This window comes from Nematolebias whitei, chromosome 10 (genome assembly GCF_014905685.2).
Source record: "Nematolebias whitei isolate Nwh7 chromosome 10, NemWhi1, whole genome shotgun sequence".
NCBI classification, from domain to species: Eukaryota; Metazoa; Chordata; class Actinopteri; order Cyprinodontiformes; family Rivulidae; genus Nematolebias; species Nematolebias whitei.
Genome location: NC_056507.1, coordinates 35272527 through 35286754, shown reverse-complemented (window position 1 = coordinate 35286754; position 14228 = coordinate 35272527). Strand labels below are relative to the sequence as shown.

At 44.1% G+C, this 14228-nt stretch overlaps 1 protein-coding gene across 1 annotated transcript in view; it reads right to left on the bottom strand.

Annotated features, from left to right (window-relative positions):
• Nucleotides 1–2349: 2349 nt before the first annotated feature.
• cntn1a (contactin 1a) overlaps nucleotides 2350–14228 on the bottom strand; it is a 44416-nt gene continuing 32537 nt past the window's right edge. The window contains exons 19-22 of the mRNA XM_037683729.1: nucleotides 5368–5557; nucleotides 5124–5236; nucleotides 4868–5024; nucleotides 2350–2541 (exon numbers count right to left, since the gene is read on the bottom strand). Coding sequence (XP_037539657.1) covers nucleotides 2465–2541; nucleotides 4868–5024; nucleotides 5124–5236; nucleotides 5368–5557 — 537 coding nt within the window. The 3' untranslated portion in view covers nucleotides 2350–2464. The remainder of the gene's footprint in view (nucleotides 2542–4867; nucleotides 5025–5123; nucleotides 5237–5367; nucleotides 5558–14228) is intronic.

Sequence of the window (14228 nt, the reverse complement as noted above, 5' to 3'; positions counted from 1 at the left end):
TCTAAACTAGAATGAGTTTCTGTTTAGTCCATTCAGAATGTTCCCTCTAAAAGACCTCCCTTATAGAAACTTGACTTGAGATTGACTTATTGAAGCTTGTATCAATTGATGGTCCAATATCTTTATCATCTCTGATTTAAAGTGACGTTACCCAGGGATAAAATGTTTTGTATTTGTTTGTATTTTAGAAAAGTCCAGGAAGTTTTCTTGATGGTTGCACGTTGCAACGCTTGTTATCTCATGCATACATGTTATTATGTTGAGCTGCTGCATTGTCCAAAATGTCAAAGTACAAAGCATTCATGCATTTGACAACTCTATTTATTTTATTTTTTTCTGGTGATGATTTATGGCATGAAAATAAACCAGGAAAAGCACTTTGTGGTTGACATTGATACTGTCACAATGTAAAGAAGCATGACTAGCATCTGCCATGCAACAAGTGACAAGGAGGAACTCAAAATGCAGCATCTGCTCCCCTATTCTGAGGGAAATCAACTTTAGAACTGACCAACCAAAGATGGATCAATTAATACAGATACAATAATCACAAACAGAAATTACAAGTTGAAATGTTCATAAGCTGAGATCGTATGTTAATAAAAGCACAAAAAAAAAGCCTTCAGACTAACTTTATGAGGTTTGGATGAGCTTTTAGTGTTGAAATAGATGGATTTTGTTCACCTGTTGATATTTAAATTATGAATAAAAAATACAAGACTTCTGTTACATGAAGATCAGCAAATGGTCTTATTTGAAAATCATCAGTTTGACATTGCACAATTAATAACAGGAATGAGTATTGCTACTGTTCATCAGTAGTTAATAGTGACTCTCATACAAAGCCAACAGTGAGCAGGATTAAATGAGACTGTTTAAATTAAATACTAACATTTGTTGCAAAGCACCAGCCCCTACCACTCACAGACCATGTAGTGTAATACAGGACCTCATAATAATAAAATAATAATAATAATAATAATAATAATAATAATAATAATAATAATAATAATAATAATAATAATAATAATAATAATAATAATAATAATAATAATACCAGACCTCATATGGAAACAAAGTGGTTGAAGCCAGTAGAGAACCTGCAACCCCATAGATTGGTCCCAGTATGAGTTTTAAGTCGTCCAGGTAAACAAAGGGGACAATAGGCTTTTAATAATCCTCAGAGTTTTATTTATCTTGACATTGATTCAAATAGTTTGTATGTTCCTCAAATATTCATTTTTAAAGATGTTTATCTGTAATTAGTTTAGTGCTTTAACAAAAAGTTTATGTAACATAACTTGTGTGAGGAAGTAGGCGGGACTTAAAGCCCCCTAGTGCACAAAGTCTGGTTGGAAATGTGCAACATGGTAGCACCCATAAAGCAGGTCCTACAGGTTTCAATCCTAAACAGCAAGTGAATGCATGGACATTTGGTCTACTGTAATAATATATGTCATGGTACTATGGAGGTCCTATTGATACAGTTAAAACAGAGGGGTTAGTTTGGAATTGTTTGCATCACCCTCATTGCTGCTGCAAAGATGTGCTAATATAACCAGAAGTTGGCAGGCAGATTTGCATTTGAAAAGTCATTTTGTCAGTTTAGACATTTTTGATTCACTGCCTGGTTTGCTTTCACATCAGCCAAAATACCCACAGACAATTAATTAATTAGACAACAGCAAACATATCTTTGAAGTTGACGTGATGGAGCTCATAGTATGGTTTATAAAGAAGCACCAGTTATAGATAAAAACCAATCAGTTTTTTTTTTACTTCATTATATTAGATATGACAGTATTTGTAATTGAATGTTTTTATTCAGCATGACATAATTTTTCTCTCTGCTTGTTATAAAAAATGCTTTAACTATCGCTGTAAGACAGTGTTTGCTTAATGTTTAAAAAAAATGACAGAGCTGTAAATAAAGTCCAATTTTGACGTTTAAAAAAAACCCTCTATATTGTTTACCTGATATTATGGAATGAACGACTGATTTTCCCAAAACCTCCCAGATTAAATGAAGCCCACATAACTAAAAATGCAGCATTTCTATACCCAAAAATCTGATATGAGATGTGAAAAAACTCCAAACTATTTGCAAACTTTACAATTTACACTTTCAGTCATGAACCACTTTAAAACAAGTCACCGTGAAAGATAAGAGCAATCATTTATATAAGGCATTTGAAGTTGACACATCTTCAACATTTCTAAGAGGCTTCTAAGAGGCTTTTTGTGGATAAATACAGAACGTCTTTGTCCATTTCCAAATTGTTTCATGTCCATGTCCATTTCTGCAAATACATCCCAGAGAGGGAAGAAAGCTGGAATATGACATCCCGGATAACAGGGAGAAATACAAATATTGTGGAAACAGCCCCAAATCCTTATAGGCGTAAACCTTCAGCAACCACAGGTTTCTTTGTTGATGTAAGTGAACACAAAGATGGCGCTACATTCAAATGTTCAGGAGGAGGAGAACCACCAGGAGCAGGGAGGAAACCCTGAGAGATACAGTGGGTATGATGCCTCCGCCTGAAAAAATATGACAAAAACAAGAAACATAATTTAAATGATATTTTCACTTATAAAGATATAAAATAATAAAACATATTTGTCAATTGAATGGTTCAGTTCCACTGTATAGTTTAAATAATGTGCAAAGTTTTGTAAACACGCTCACTGACAATTATTTTGGCATTTAACAGAGGGGTGAGTATTTATGGAACTGCATGTGTTGAAAGATCCCGTGACTCTACTGCAATAGTTAGAGTATCAGATAAAATTAATAAAATGAATAACAGAGTTGACAGTACAGGCACATTGATGACATTGCTTGATATAACTTCAACTTAAACTTATGTGTTGTGTGCAAACTGGAATTGTGTTGTTGAAAAACTGCACCTGGGAGGTGTCTCAGAAGACTTAAGAAATGCAGATGCAGATGACATGCTGTGTCATAAAGGTCTCTAAAATTACCACCAGAGGTGACCTGAAGTCATTCCCTATGGATCCCTACAACATGATGCTCACAGATAACACCTGACTATAGCATAACAACACCGGCCAGATTGGTCCTTCCTCAGTGCCATCAGAAGCACACATGATGGCCATCCTTGGTAGGTCAAATCTAAAATTCCTTGCTGAGCATGATATTAGACCACTCGTCTATGCCTCCCAGTCATGATGCCACTCCTTGCTGTTAAGGGCAACTTATGCATGGGATGATGAACTTTTAGTCCAGCTGTTCCCAGTCAAACAAACATGGTGATAACACAAAATGTTGAAAACAATCCAGTACCTGTGTTTGAAAGGCAGCCACAAATATCAAAGGGTTCTGTAATGGCTGGCACACAATACAATGATTCTCCCTTGATGTGGGCTGTTTTGAGCATCTGGACCCTTCACAGCATGTGTGTATACTCTCAGTGATCCATTGATCCATACAGCTGACAGGCAAAACACAACCATGTAGCCTTATGCAACCCACTGTGACCCATATCAAACTCCACCAGTTGCTGGTAACAATGTCCAATGAGACGATGCATCCTCTGTACCTGATGACCATGATTCGCTCTTGACTGACTCCACTCGTAATGCCACCACTTATGCCATATGTGTCAAACTCAAGGCCCGAGGGTTAAATGCGGCCCTCATTGACATCTTACCTGGCCCCCAAGATGTTATTATAAATGTGAAATACTTTTATCACTTTAATTTTTTTCAGTAATCTTTGATAATGATGTTAAAAGTAGAGAATGTCAAATGCAATCAATCAAACTCTTGTTGAGAAACCTACAGCCAAGAAAAGATGTTGGATATCTAACTTGAGTTACTGTAGATTCTGAAACGGGCCCTTAGTTTGGAAAATATTTTAATTTTGGCCTCATTTTGTAAGTGTTTGACACCCCTGACTTATGCCATCTGGTGTCCATTCTAAACATACTGGCTCCTAGCAATACTAATCTATATGCCGATCACTAGCCTGCATTTGTACCAAAGTATGTCCAAATCAGACCATTCCTTCTGGGTGCTAAATCTTTAGTCACTGAGTGTATTTTCATAAACCTGAAAAAAGCTCTGCCCAAATGACACCTGCAGGACTACAGGCTGCAAAGCAAGACTCTTGGTCTACTTCTAGTCCCCTACAACAAAGTCAGCCTCTCACCCAATCAGATCAAAAACCATATTAGATGTCTAAATAGCAATGTGCCCTATCTGTTTGGAAATTGCCTTCAATGCCTCTCTATTTATCAATGTCCTTTGTTTGAAATCCATTCCAACTTAAATTCCAGAGTTTGTGAAATCAGACTGTCGGGTGGGATTCAAACCAAATGATAAGGGATTAGGGAAGTCAAAAGAAGGACTTTCCTCATCTTATCAAGATCAATTACAGAGGCTTACTGTACATTCTTCTTGGTCCAGGCAGCCTGCCTCTCCTTCAGCCATGCAGAGGGGTATCAAGGCTTTAGTCACAGACCATCACACACCTCTAGTCTGAGGTTTGAAACCTGATGTGACAGCTCATCTCAGACTCGAGTACTCCCCACTTTTCACAAATGAAAACCAACTGCTAACTTTGAGCCTGGTACAATTCTCTAAGCAAATGGCTGAATGAATATTCACAGTTTAAGCTCAACTATTCAGAAATAATTGTCATTAGATGACTTAAATCTTTAACGAAACCTTGATGACAATGGTTTGTTCAGTGATTATACTCGAGCATTATATTTAATTACAATAATGAGGAAATCTATTTTTTTAAGTTAAAGTATTTTTCTTTTCTTTGTCATCCTTTTGCAAGCATGTGAAAAAGGATTCTAGTAATTAGAAAATGTCTAAAAACATGCTTAGGAGTTACCTTGAACGCTGATTTGTGCCACAGCTCCATCTCCTCCCTCAGTGTGTGCCCGAACTTCCACCACATATTCCCCATCTGCAGGCAAAGGGAGTTCTATATACTTCTTACTGGTTGTGTACAGAGTGGGCACAGGGTTTCCCTTCTGTTTGTACAGCACCTAGGTTTAAAAGAAGACAAGTTTATGAGTGCGGTATAAAGAACACCAAGAGACAGCGACATTTTAATTTCATAGATTAAGTTAAGACATCGTACTCACTCTGTAACCATCTATTGATGATTCATTATTCAGTGGTTCCACCTGCTCCCAAGCAATATTCACAAACTTGCCCTTTAGTTTTGTGCTTATTATTTTTGGAGGTCTGTCTGGAGCTTTTAGATAAAAAAAATTAAAAAAAGCCAAACATTATTTAATAATATTTTTTATGAAAGTAACTCAGATGTATGTAGGGTGCATAATTATGAGGTATGCCATTTTCAGAGTGCTTTAAAGCTTAACATACGAGGTTTCTTGGTGTGAATCTTGATGCGTTTGCTGGGTGGTCCATATCCTGCAGAGTTGTAGCCTCGAACCTCAACAAGGTATTCCGAGTTGGACCTCAAACCCTCGAGTTTAGTGTGGTTATCCATGGCTAGCGCCACCACCCTTTGGGCTCCACCTTCACTATCTTCATGATTCCTCCAGTATTTTATCTGCAATTACAAAAACTGAGGTGTGACAGAGATAATTCATAAAAGCCTACATAAAATATACATAGTTTTATAATGACAGTGTTGTGGTGAAGTTGATAGAGCTGTCGCCTCTCAGCAAGAAGTTTGCAGACTTGGCCTGGTGCCTTTTTGGGTCAAATTTGTGTGTAATCCCTGTGCACACACAAGTTTAATCCAAATACTCCAGTTTCCTCCCACAGACCGTAAATAAGCATTTTAGATTTATTTGTAATTCTAAATTGTATGTAGGTGTTGGTGAGAGTGTGAACATGTGTTTGTCTCTCTGTGGCCCTGTGATGAGCCTGAGAACTGTCCAGGGTGTACCCGGCCTTTCACACAATGATTGCTGAAGATTGACATCAGCTCCCTTCGACTCGGAAAGGAGAAGTGGGTAAAGAAAATGGATGAATGGATGGATACTTTTAATATGACAAAAGTTGGTTAGTTAGGTTTAGAAACTACATCTCATTGTGACCTGTGTTCAAGGTGAATCCATAGCTTCTTCAAGCTCCTGTTTCAGCATCTGTCACAATCAGTGTCTTTTGGTTGTTTTGTGAGTGCTGTCTGTTTTTGGTTATTTTTTGTTTCTTCGGCTCATTGTTCTATTTCGTATAGGCTTCACCCTTTAAGGCTGTTGCTGGTGGGTTTTATCCCGTCATGCGAAGCATTACACTGAAAAGTTTAGTCCACACCCAACTGCTGTGTGGGCCCCACCCGGTCCGTATAAATTACGTTAAGAGCGGGTAATCGGGTCCCATTTTTCTTCAGCAAGCTAATACCACTGACCTTCAACAAGATGTCCAGCTCCAACACCATCCACCTGTTTCTGTCCTGCAAGACTGGCTACTTGCTCAGTTTTGACCGGCACGACACCTGCGAAGGATGCCTGGGTCCCCGCCACGTCGACCGCGCCTCCTCCTGCCGCCTCTGTGACCTCCTTCCTCTGGAGGAAAGGCAGAAGAGAGCAGCCTTGTTTAAGGCTAACGTCGAGGACTGCCTGTCCGTGGTGGGAGACTGTTCGCTGGACGATGCAATCGATTTCTTCTACGCCGGCTCTCGGAGCGAATCGGATGGTTCCTCTGGGACAGGCGACGCCAGCATCAGCCCTGATGTTCGCTCCCTCCCGGAGAGTATAGTGTTAGAACGAGGGGGGACGAGCGGATGCTCAACCCCTCCGGGCTTTCCTGCCTCAACGGCCACATCGCTCCCTGCCGTTGGTGCCCTCCTCTCGGAGCTGCCCGACATTATCCGGGAAGCTGCTGACACGAAGGGACTTTCCGTCCCTCTCCTCCCCCCCGCCCAGATCGGATGATCTAGCGAGAAGGTTTGGCTCCACTCTGGCTCGCCAGCCTGATCCCATCTGGCCTTGGTTTCCAGCGGTGGCGTCCTACTGGAATGAGGCTGCGGCTGGTCCTGGTAAAATGAGAGCGCCCGTCTCCACTTTCGCTCCCATCACCAGAGTGGAGGGGTTCACCGAGCGGAACTTTCCCTGGGTACCCCCCCTGGAGCCGAGCCTGGCGGAAGCTTTTGGAGCGAAGCTGTCCAGGTTGGAGTAGCGTCCCATCCCTTTTGGGAAACATGACCAGACGGTGGCTACACTCTCCAATCGAGCTCACCAGTGTGCGTTTCAGGCAGCCGCAGTAAACAACAACGTGGCGCTGTTGGCGTACAGCGTGTCCAAGAGGCTGGAGGCTGCAGATCTGCCTGAGGAGATGAAGTGCTCCCTTTGCAAGGCATCTGACGTCATCCTCAACATGTGCGCCTCTTCTGTAGTCTACCTGTCCAGAATTGCAGAGTGGATGACGATGATTCAGAGATCCACCTGGCTCTATCATTCCCCCTCTCTGCCGGAAAAACTGCACAAAGACCTGATGGAGGGCCCCATCAAGACGGATGCGCTGTTCGGGAGCAGTTTCAAGGCGATGCTGGAAAACTTGAAAAAGTTGGAGGAGGTGTCAGAGACTGTGCACCACCTCATCAAGTCGTGCATCTCATCCCGCCCCCCGGCAAGCTGGAAGGATTGTCGTGAGCAGAGACAGCAACAACGACATTCCACGACCACAGCAGCGTCATTTCGCTCCGCTCCACTGCCAGCCCCGCCCGTCAGAGACCAGCTCTCTTCATCCCGGCAACCGGCAGTTCAGCATTTTCCCAGAGATCGCCAACAGGCGGCACCCTGGGCCAACAAATCGCAGAGCTCACGGGGGAAAAGATTAAAAAAATGACGGTCTGCGGAGGGTGTGTGTAAAAATGACACGAGTTTTGAAATAAAACATGAACATCATTCAATGATTAAAGTGTCTGTTTTTAGCCAGTCTGTAAGCTCGGATGAACTCACAGCGGCTGCGCACACATCTTCCACACAAATCGAGCTGGTGTCCTTAAAAACAGGGTTTTCAGAATCACTGTTGCTCCAAAACGAGACAAGACGCTCGCATGACACAACAGTCGTAAGCGAAATAACTTGTTTTCAGCCCGAGCTGCACAATCCTCATCGAAGCGGTGTCAAACGCGTATTCTTGCGATGCGAGCAGCCTTCACCCAAACGGCTCTGCGTTGATGAAGGTCACACAGCTCCCCAGCGTTCACTGGATCGCATCGGCATAAATGTGAGAATGCAGGACGGGTCCGGTGAGAGACCTCGCACTCAGCAAGAGGGGCACGCACCTCACCAAAGCAAACGCGTGCTTCTGCAGTGCTTGTAGCCTTCACTCAAACGGCATGACGTTGATGAAGGCACGCTCACCGCTTCTTAGCGCTCGCCCGCTCACGTCAGCATAATCGTGAGACCGCTGAACGAGCCCAGTAACGATCCTCGCTCCCAGCAGGAGCGGCGCGCACCCCACCGAAGAAAATGAGTGCTCCCGCGGTGCTTGCAGCCTTCACTCAATCGGCACGGCGTTGATGAAGGCGCGCTCACTGATTCTCAGCACTCGCCCGCTCACGTCAGCATAAATGTGAGACCGTAAAGCGAGCCCAGTGAAGGACCTCACTCTCGGCAGGAGCGACACGTGTCTCACCGCAGTGGCATCAAACACGTGCCCCCATGGTGTCAACAGTTTTCACATGCCTCTCCTCAACACACGACAGACATGAATGTGGACCCGCAGCCCTAGCGCAACACACAGGCACGATCAGAACGCTTTAGAGGAAGCCTCGCCTTGGGTCACGCAGAACACTCTCCCGTGGCACATGACGGCAGTCGAGGCGGTGGACTGGCTGACATCAGTAGAAAACATCACCTAAACGCTCACCCACTCCACGAACGTTACGCGGAGTGCCTGCGAACATGCTCGCCAGACAGATGGATGACCAGGTTGTTAAGCAGGGGTTACACGCTGCAATTTGCAGCACGACCCCCTCAGTTCGGAGGAGTCTTAGAGACGATCCTGTCATCACTAGACCAAGTCTCATCCCTAAGAGCAGAAGTCCAAGAACTTCTGGTAAATTAGGTGATCTCCAGGGTTCCCGATGGAGAGGAAAACACAGGTTTTTACTCACGTTACTTCACGGTTCCAAAACGGACCAGAGGAACGAGACCGATTTTGGACCTGCCAGTTTTCAACAAGACGATCATGGACAGACCGTTTCACATGTTGACAAGCAGACAACTGTTGGACAACATCCAGAGAAATGACTGGTTTGTTTCCATCGATCTGAAAGACGCCTACTTCCACATACCTATCATCCCAAAACACAGAAAATTTCTGCGCTTCTCCTTTCAAGGGATTCAGTATCAGTACAACAGGCCACCGTTCGGGTATTCCCTCGCGCCTTGTACGTTCTCAAAGTGTGTAGAGACGGCCCTGTAACTGTTACACAGAGCAGGGATGAGAGTTTTGTTTTACCTGGATGACCTGCTGCTGCTGTCACGCTCCAGACGGGAAGCAGCGATGCAGGCTCAGGTGTTGACATCACACCTGTTAAATCTGGGCTTTGCCATAAATTGGAAGAAAAGCTCGATTCTCCCGGCCCAGACGATTGTTTATCTGGGAGTGGAGCTAAACTCGACTACCATGAGGGCTCGTTTATCACAGACGAGAATCGACGCTCTAAGAGTCCAGCTCTGCCACGTAAGACCGGGCAGAGTAGTAACAGCTATTTCCGTCATGAAGCTGTTAGGAACGATGTCGTCAGCTCGCATAGTGGTCCCGCTGGGTTTACTACACACGAGATGCCTACAGAGATGGTTTTCTCGTCTGCGTGTGGATCCGGTAAAGCTAAAGAGACAGATAATCACTGTTCCTCCCTCTGTGAGAACAGACCTCCGACACTGGGAAAACACCCCGGTTCTGTCGGAGGGAGTCCCCGTCAGCAGACCCACGTCACACGTGTCAGTCTTCACAGACGCGTCGTTGTCAGGTTGGGGGGGGGGACATGCCTATCTCGAGCTGTAGGGGCACTGTGGCCCCATCACACAACAGCTCATATAAATGTTCTGGAGTGTCGCACGGTTCTGAACGTGATTCAACACTTTGCTCCTGTGCTGCAGAGTCAACACATTATGATTTACACAGACAACAAGGTGACTGCTGCTTACATAAACTGGCAGGGGGATGTGCGCTCAGCCCAAATGTTACACATTGCGAGAAAAATACTGTGTTGGGCACACCAAAATCTGCTTTCTATCAGAGCAGTGTACATCCCGGTGTTCTAAAAGGGGCAGATGTGATGTCCAGGGGCAGTCCACATCATAGGGACTGGACCCTCCATCCAGATCTGATGGCCCAGACATGGCAGAAATTTGGCAAAGCAGCTGTGGACCTGTTTGCGACATGAGAAAACGCTCAGTGTCAACTATGGTTTTCACTGAGCCCGTGAGACGAACCACCGCTGGGGGTGGACCCATTTTCTCACAGCCCATGGCCCAAAACGCTTCTTTACGCATTTCCCCCACCTCCTCTGATTTTACGGTTTTTGAACTGAGTCAGGAGGAGGGATTGACAGCTCTCCTGGTGACTCTTGAGCGCGTGAATGTACCATGGTTCCCAGTTCTACGACGTCTGTTAACGGGGCACCCGTGAAAACTCCCATGGAGGGAGGACGCTCTCCTCCAGGTGGGAGGAGCGATCAGGAGTTAACCAGAAATAGGCCAGCACCTGTGGGTCTGGTCGCTGAGCAGATCCGCTTAGAGAGGATGGGTCTCCTGCAAGATGTAGTGCGCACAATCCAGGATTAACGTGCTGCATCCACCACAGCACTGTACACAACAAAGTGGGCAGCTTTTCAGCGCTGGTGTACAAAGAAAGGCGTAGGGGCCACCTCATGTCCACTAGGCGACATACTGTCTTTTCTGCAGCAGCTGATGGACAGAAATTTGGCCTTCAGCACAATTAAAACATACGCTGCAGCCATCTCTGCCTGTCACAAAGGTTTCAGGGACAGAACAGCTTTTAATCATCTGCTGATTAAGCGTTTTTTAAAAGGTGTACAGAGACGCAGGCCTGTTTCACGCCCACTTGTTCCACAGTGGGATTTAACGCTGGTCCTGCGAGCCCTGATCAAAGCTCCATTTGAGCCTCTGGATCAGGTTCCAATTAAATTCTTGTCCCTTAAAACAGCCCTGCTGCTAGCTTTAACATCCGCTAAGAGGGTGAGTGATTTATCTGCCCTCTCTGTCGCTCCGTCATGTCTCAGAATTCAGGCTGACGGCAGCTCAGCTGATCTAAGACCGAATCCAGCTTTTATGCCTAAAAACATCATGAGCTCTTTTAAATCAAGAGCAATATCGTTGGAGGGGTTTTTCCCTCCCCCCCACAATTCAGAAGAAGAAGCATCTTTCCATCTGCTCTGTCATGTGCGGGCGTTGACGTGTTACATAGCGCGCACAGCTGTAATGCGTCAAACTCAACATTTGTCTGTGCATTATAGAGATGCATCTGCAGGCCGCCCATTACCCACCCAGCGCTTGTCACACTGGCTGTGTGAGGCCATTTCTGAAGCATACAAAGCACCAGATTTAGAGCCTCCTGATAACCTCAGGGCGCACTCGACCAGAGGTATCACATCTTCGAATGCTTTGCATAATGGTATGACAATGCAGGATATTTGCACTGTGGCCGCGTGGTCAACACCCTGCTCATTTATTCATTTCTATTTACGTGATGTGACGGTTCGTTCCATGACACATTCTGTACTTAGTTTTTTAACAGAATTGTTGTTTCATGGAACCCCGTTTAAACTCACATCTGACTGCATGCATTACAATGTGAGATGTTGTTATCAGTCACAAGTTGTGACAGTTATTTTGGTTCTATTGTCGCTAATCAGTTCATGACTATTGTTACCAATCAGGTCATTTGATTAATAATCAGTTCACTTGTTATTATTAATCTGTTCATACTGTTCAGCCGTGAATCGGTTGGTTCATGGCCCTTTTTTCAGCATCTTCCCTCCCCGTTGAAACTTTCCGGGGCGTTCATGCGTTCAGAACGCATAGTTATACAGCATGCGTCTGTGCATGGTACACATAATTATGCAACGCTTAATTACGTACAAGGGGAGCTGAGTGACAAGACGTTTTTTGGGCAAGCTTCCGCTTCATACGGTGTTCGAATGGACCCAATGAGGCGAGGACCACATCCGCTTCGCCCTTAACCCACCAGTGACAGCCTTAAAGGGCGAAGCCTATACAAAATAGAATCTGGGGTTACAGTACGTAAATAACGTTTTTCCACTTTGTTGCCGTCTTTCTTTGAAGAAGGTACTAGACATTTCTCCTAGAACTTTTCCACAATCAGTCATTTCCAAAGTCCTATAGATGAAGGACAAACTGTCTCAGCTAAAAAAATAAACCATCCAGATGATCTGACTGAACAGTTGGATTTTAACCTAGATTATTGAAAATGAACTTTAATGTTTTCCACAATCAGTTTTTGTTCCTCTGTCCTGTCACATCCAACTTTCCTGTTACCCATTCCCATTAGTCTCATCTGCACTTCCCTCATTAGCCTCAGTCTTTTTATTCTGTTTCTCATTGCTCATCAATTGAGCATTGATAGTTTTCATGCCATGCCCTTGTGTTTCCTTTGATTGTTCTTTAACTTATTAATAAGTCATTATTTTGCCCTACCTCGACAGCTTTTAGTGTTTGGTAAAAAAAATAAAATATTTGTTTCGTTTTTAGGGCTCCTTATGTTTAGTTTGTATTCATGAGTCCAAACCTGAAGCTAACTGTGAGTGGAAAAGAAAAACAAATGTTGTTTTTTTTTCTGGATAATTCATTAAAACCTCAAATTTAACAACAACAGTGAAGCATGGTTGCTGCTTTTCAAATGAAGGAAGTGCTGAGGAAGCAATAGTATGTATGGCGATAAAAAACTATACAGGCCAAAAGCAAAAAGCACTGAAAAGGCAAAAATGGGCCAAAAAATGCCATTTTGATAGTCACTTTTTTTATTGGTAATTGGAAAATTTGCCAGGATGACTGCATCACACAGCCGAGCCACAACTTCACAGGCTCCCGGTGCACTCAATTTTTTTTTTTGTTCCTGTTGTTTTTGTTTTAACTTTTTTCTTGCACCTACATTGCACGTCCACGGATATGACCGCAACACATTTATGGAGTTTTCTGTGTCGGTGCCATGGTGCCATTCTGCCATGGTGCCATCCTGCCATGGTGCCATCCTGCCATGGTGCCATCCTGCCATCGTGGTTCAGTCCTTCCAGCCTCAGGCCTGTCATGGCAGCTGTCTCCATGATCCTCCATCTGTCTGCACGGACCGAACTCGAAGGACCCGTTCGGTTTCGCTGGGAAACCTTGGATGTTCTCTGTTTGCCAAACCCAGTTCTGGAGGGCAGTCTGGGACAGCAGCTGCTGCAGTCATTATTACCACTGAACTGCTGAGGGGACCTGCTAACACTGCTAACAAGACCACACCGCTAACACAGTACAATGCTGCTAACTGGACCAAGTTGCTAAGAAAACCTCACTGTCATCAGAACCACTCTGTCAATAGGACCAAGCTGCTGTAGATTTATTTATTTTTCACTTTGGTACGTTGTTTCTGTATTTTTGTTGCATGCTTTGAATAAATCTCAGTTCGTTAGTTTAGGGGCTCCTAGCCTGACTCCACTCACATTAAACATGTAAATTATAGCTGAACAGAACCTTTGAGAATCGTCTGCTGTTGTTCGGTGTATTGTTTTACACTATTAGTGACTGGCATATATCTTAGATCTTTTGGCATAACGTTGGGCGTTTATTTAGCGTATATCTTAGTTTATATCTTAGATCCTTATTTACTGTTTCTTTTTAGTCAATTACATGCCAGGGAGACAGAAAAGTGGGTCAAGAATTTATCTGACAGACAGCTCACCCAGCCAGAGACAGAGATTCTCGCCAGGGGACTGAACTTTGCGGTTGCACCAAGTAGAATTCCTCTGGTGGAGATGATCACAGCTACTGAGTCAGCCATCCGCAACAACAAAATTAAAGAGGCTGAAGCAGAACAGCTCAGAATCAAAGTTTCAGCCTGCCTCAGCAATGCCAAACCACCACCTTCCAACATCAGTAGAGAGGAGAGGGATGCACTCACCACTCTTAGCAAGGACAAAAACATCATCATTCTCCCAGCAGACAAAGGAAGGTGCACAGTGATTTTGAACCAGAAAGACTATCATGAGAAAGTTATGACACTCCTTAGTGACTTAA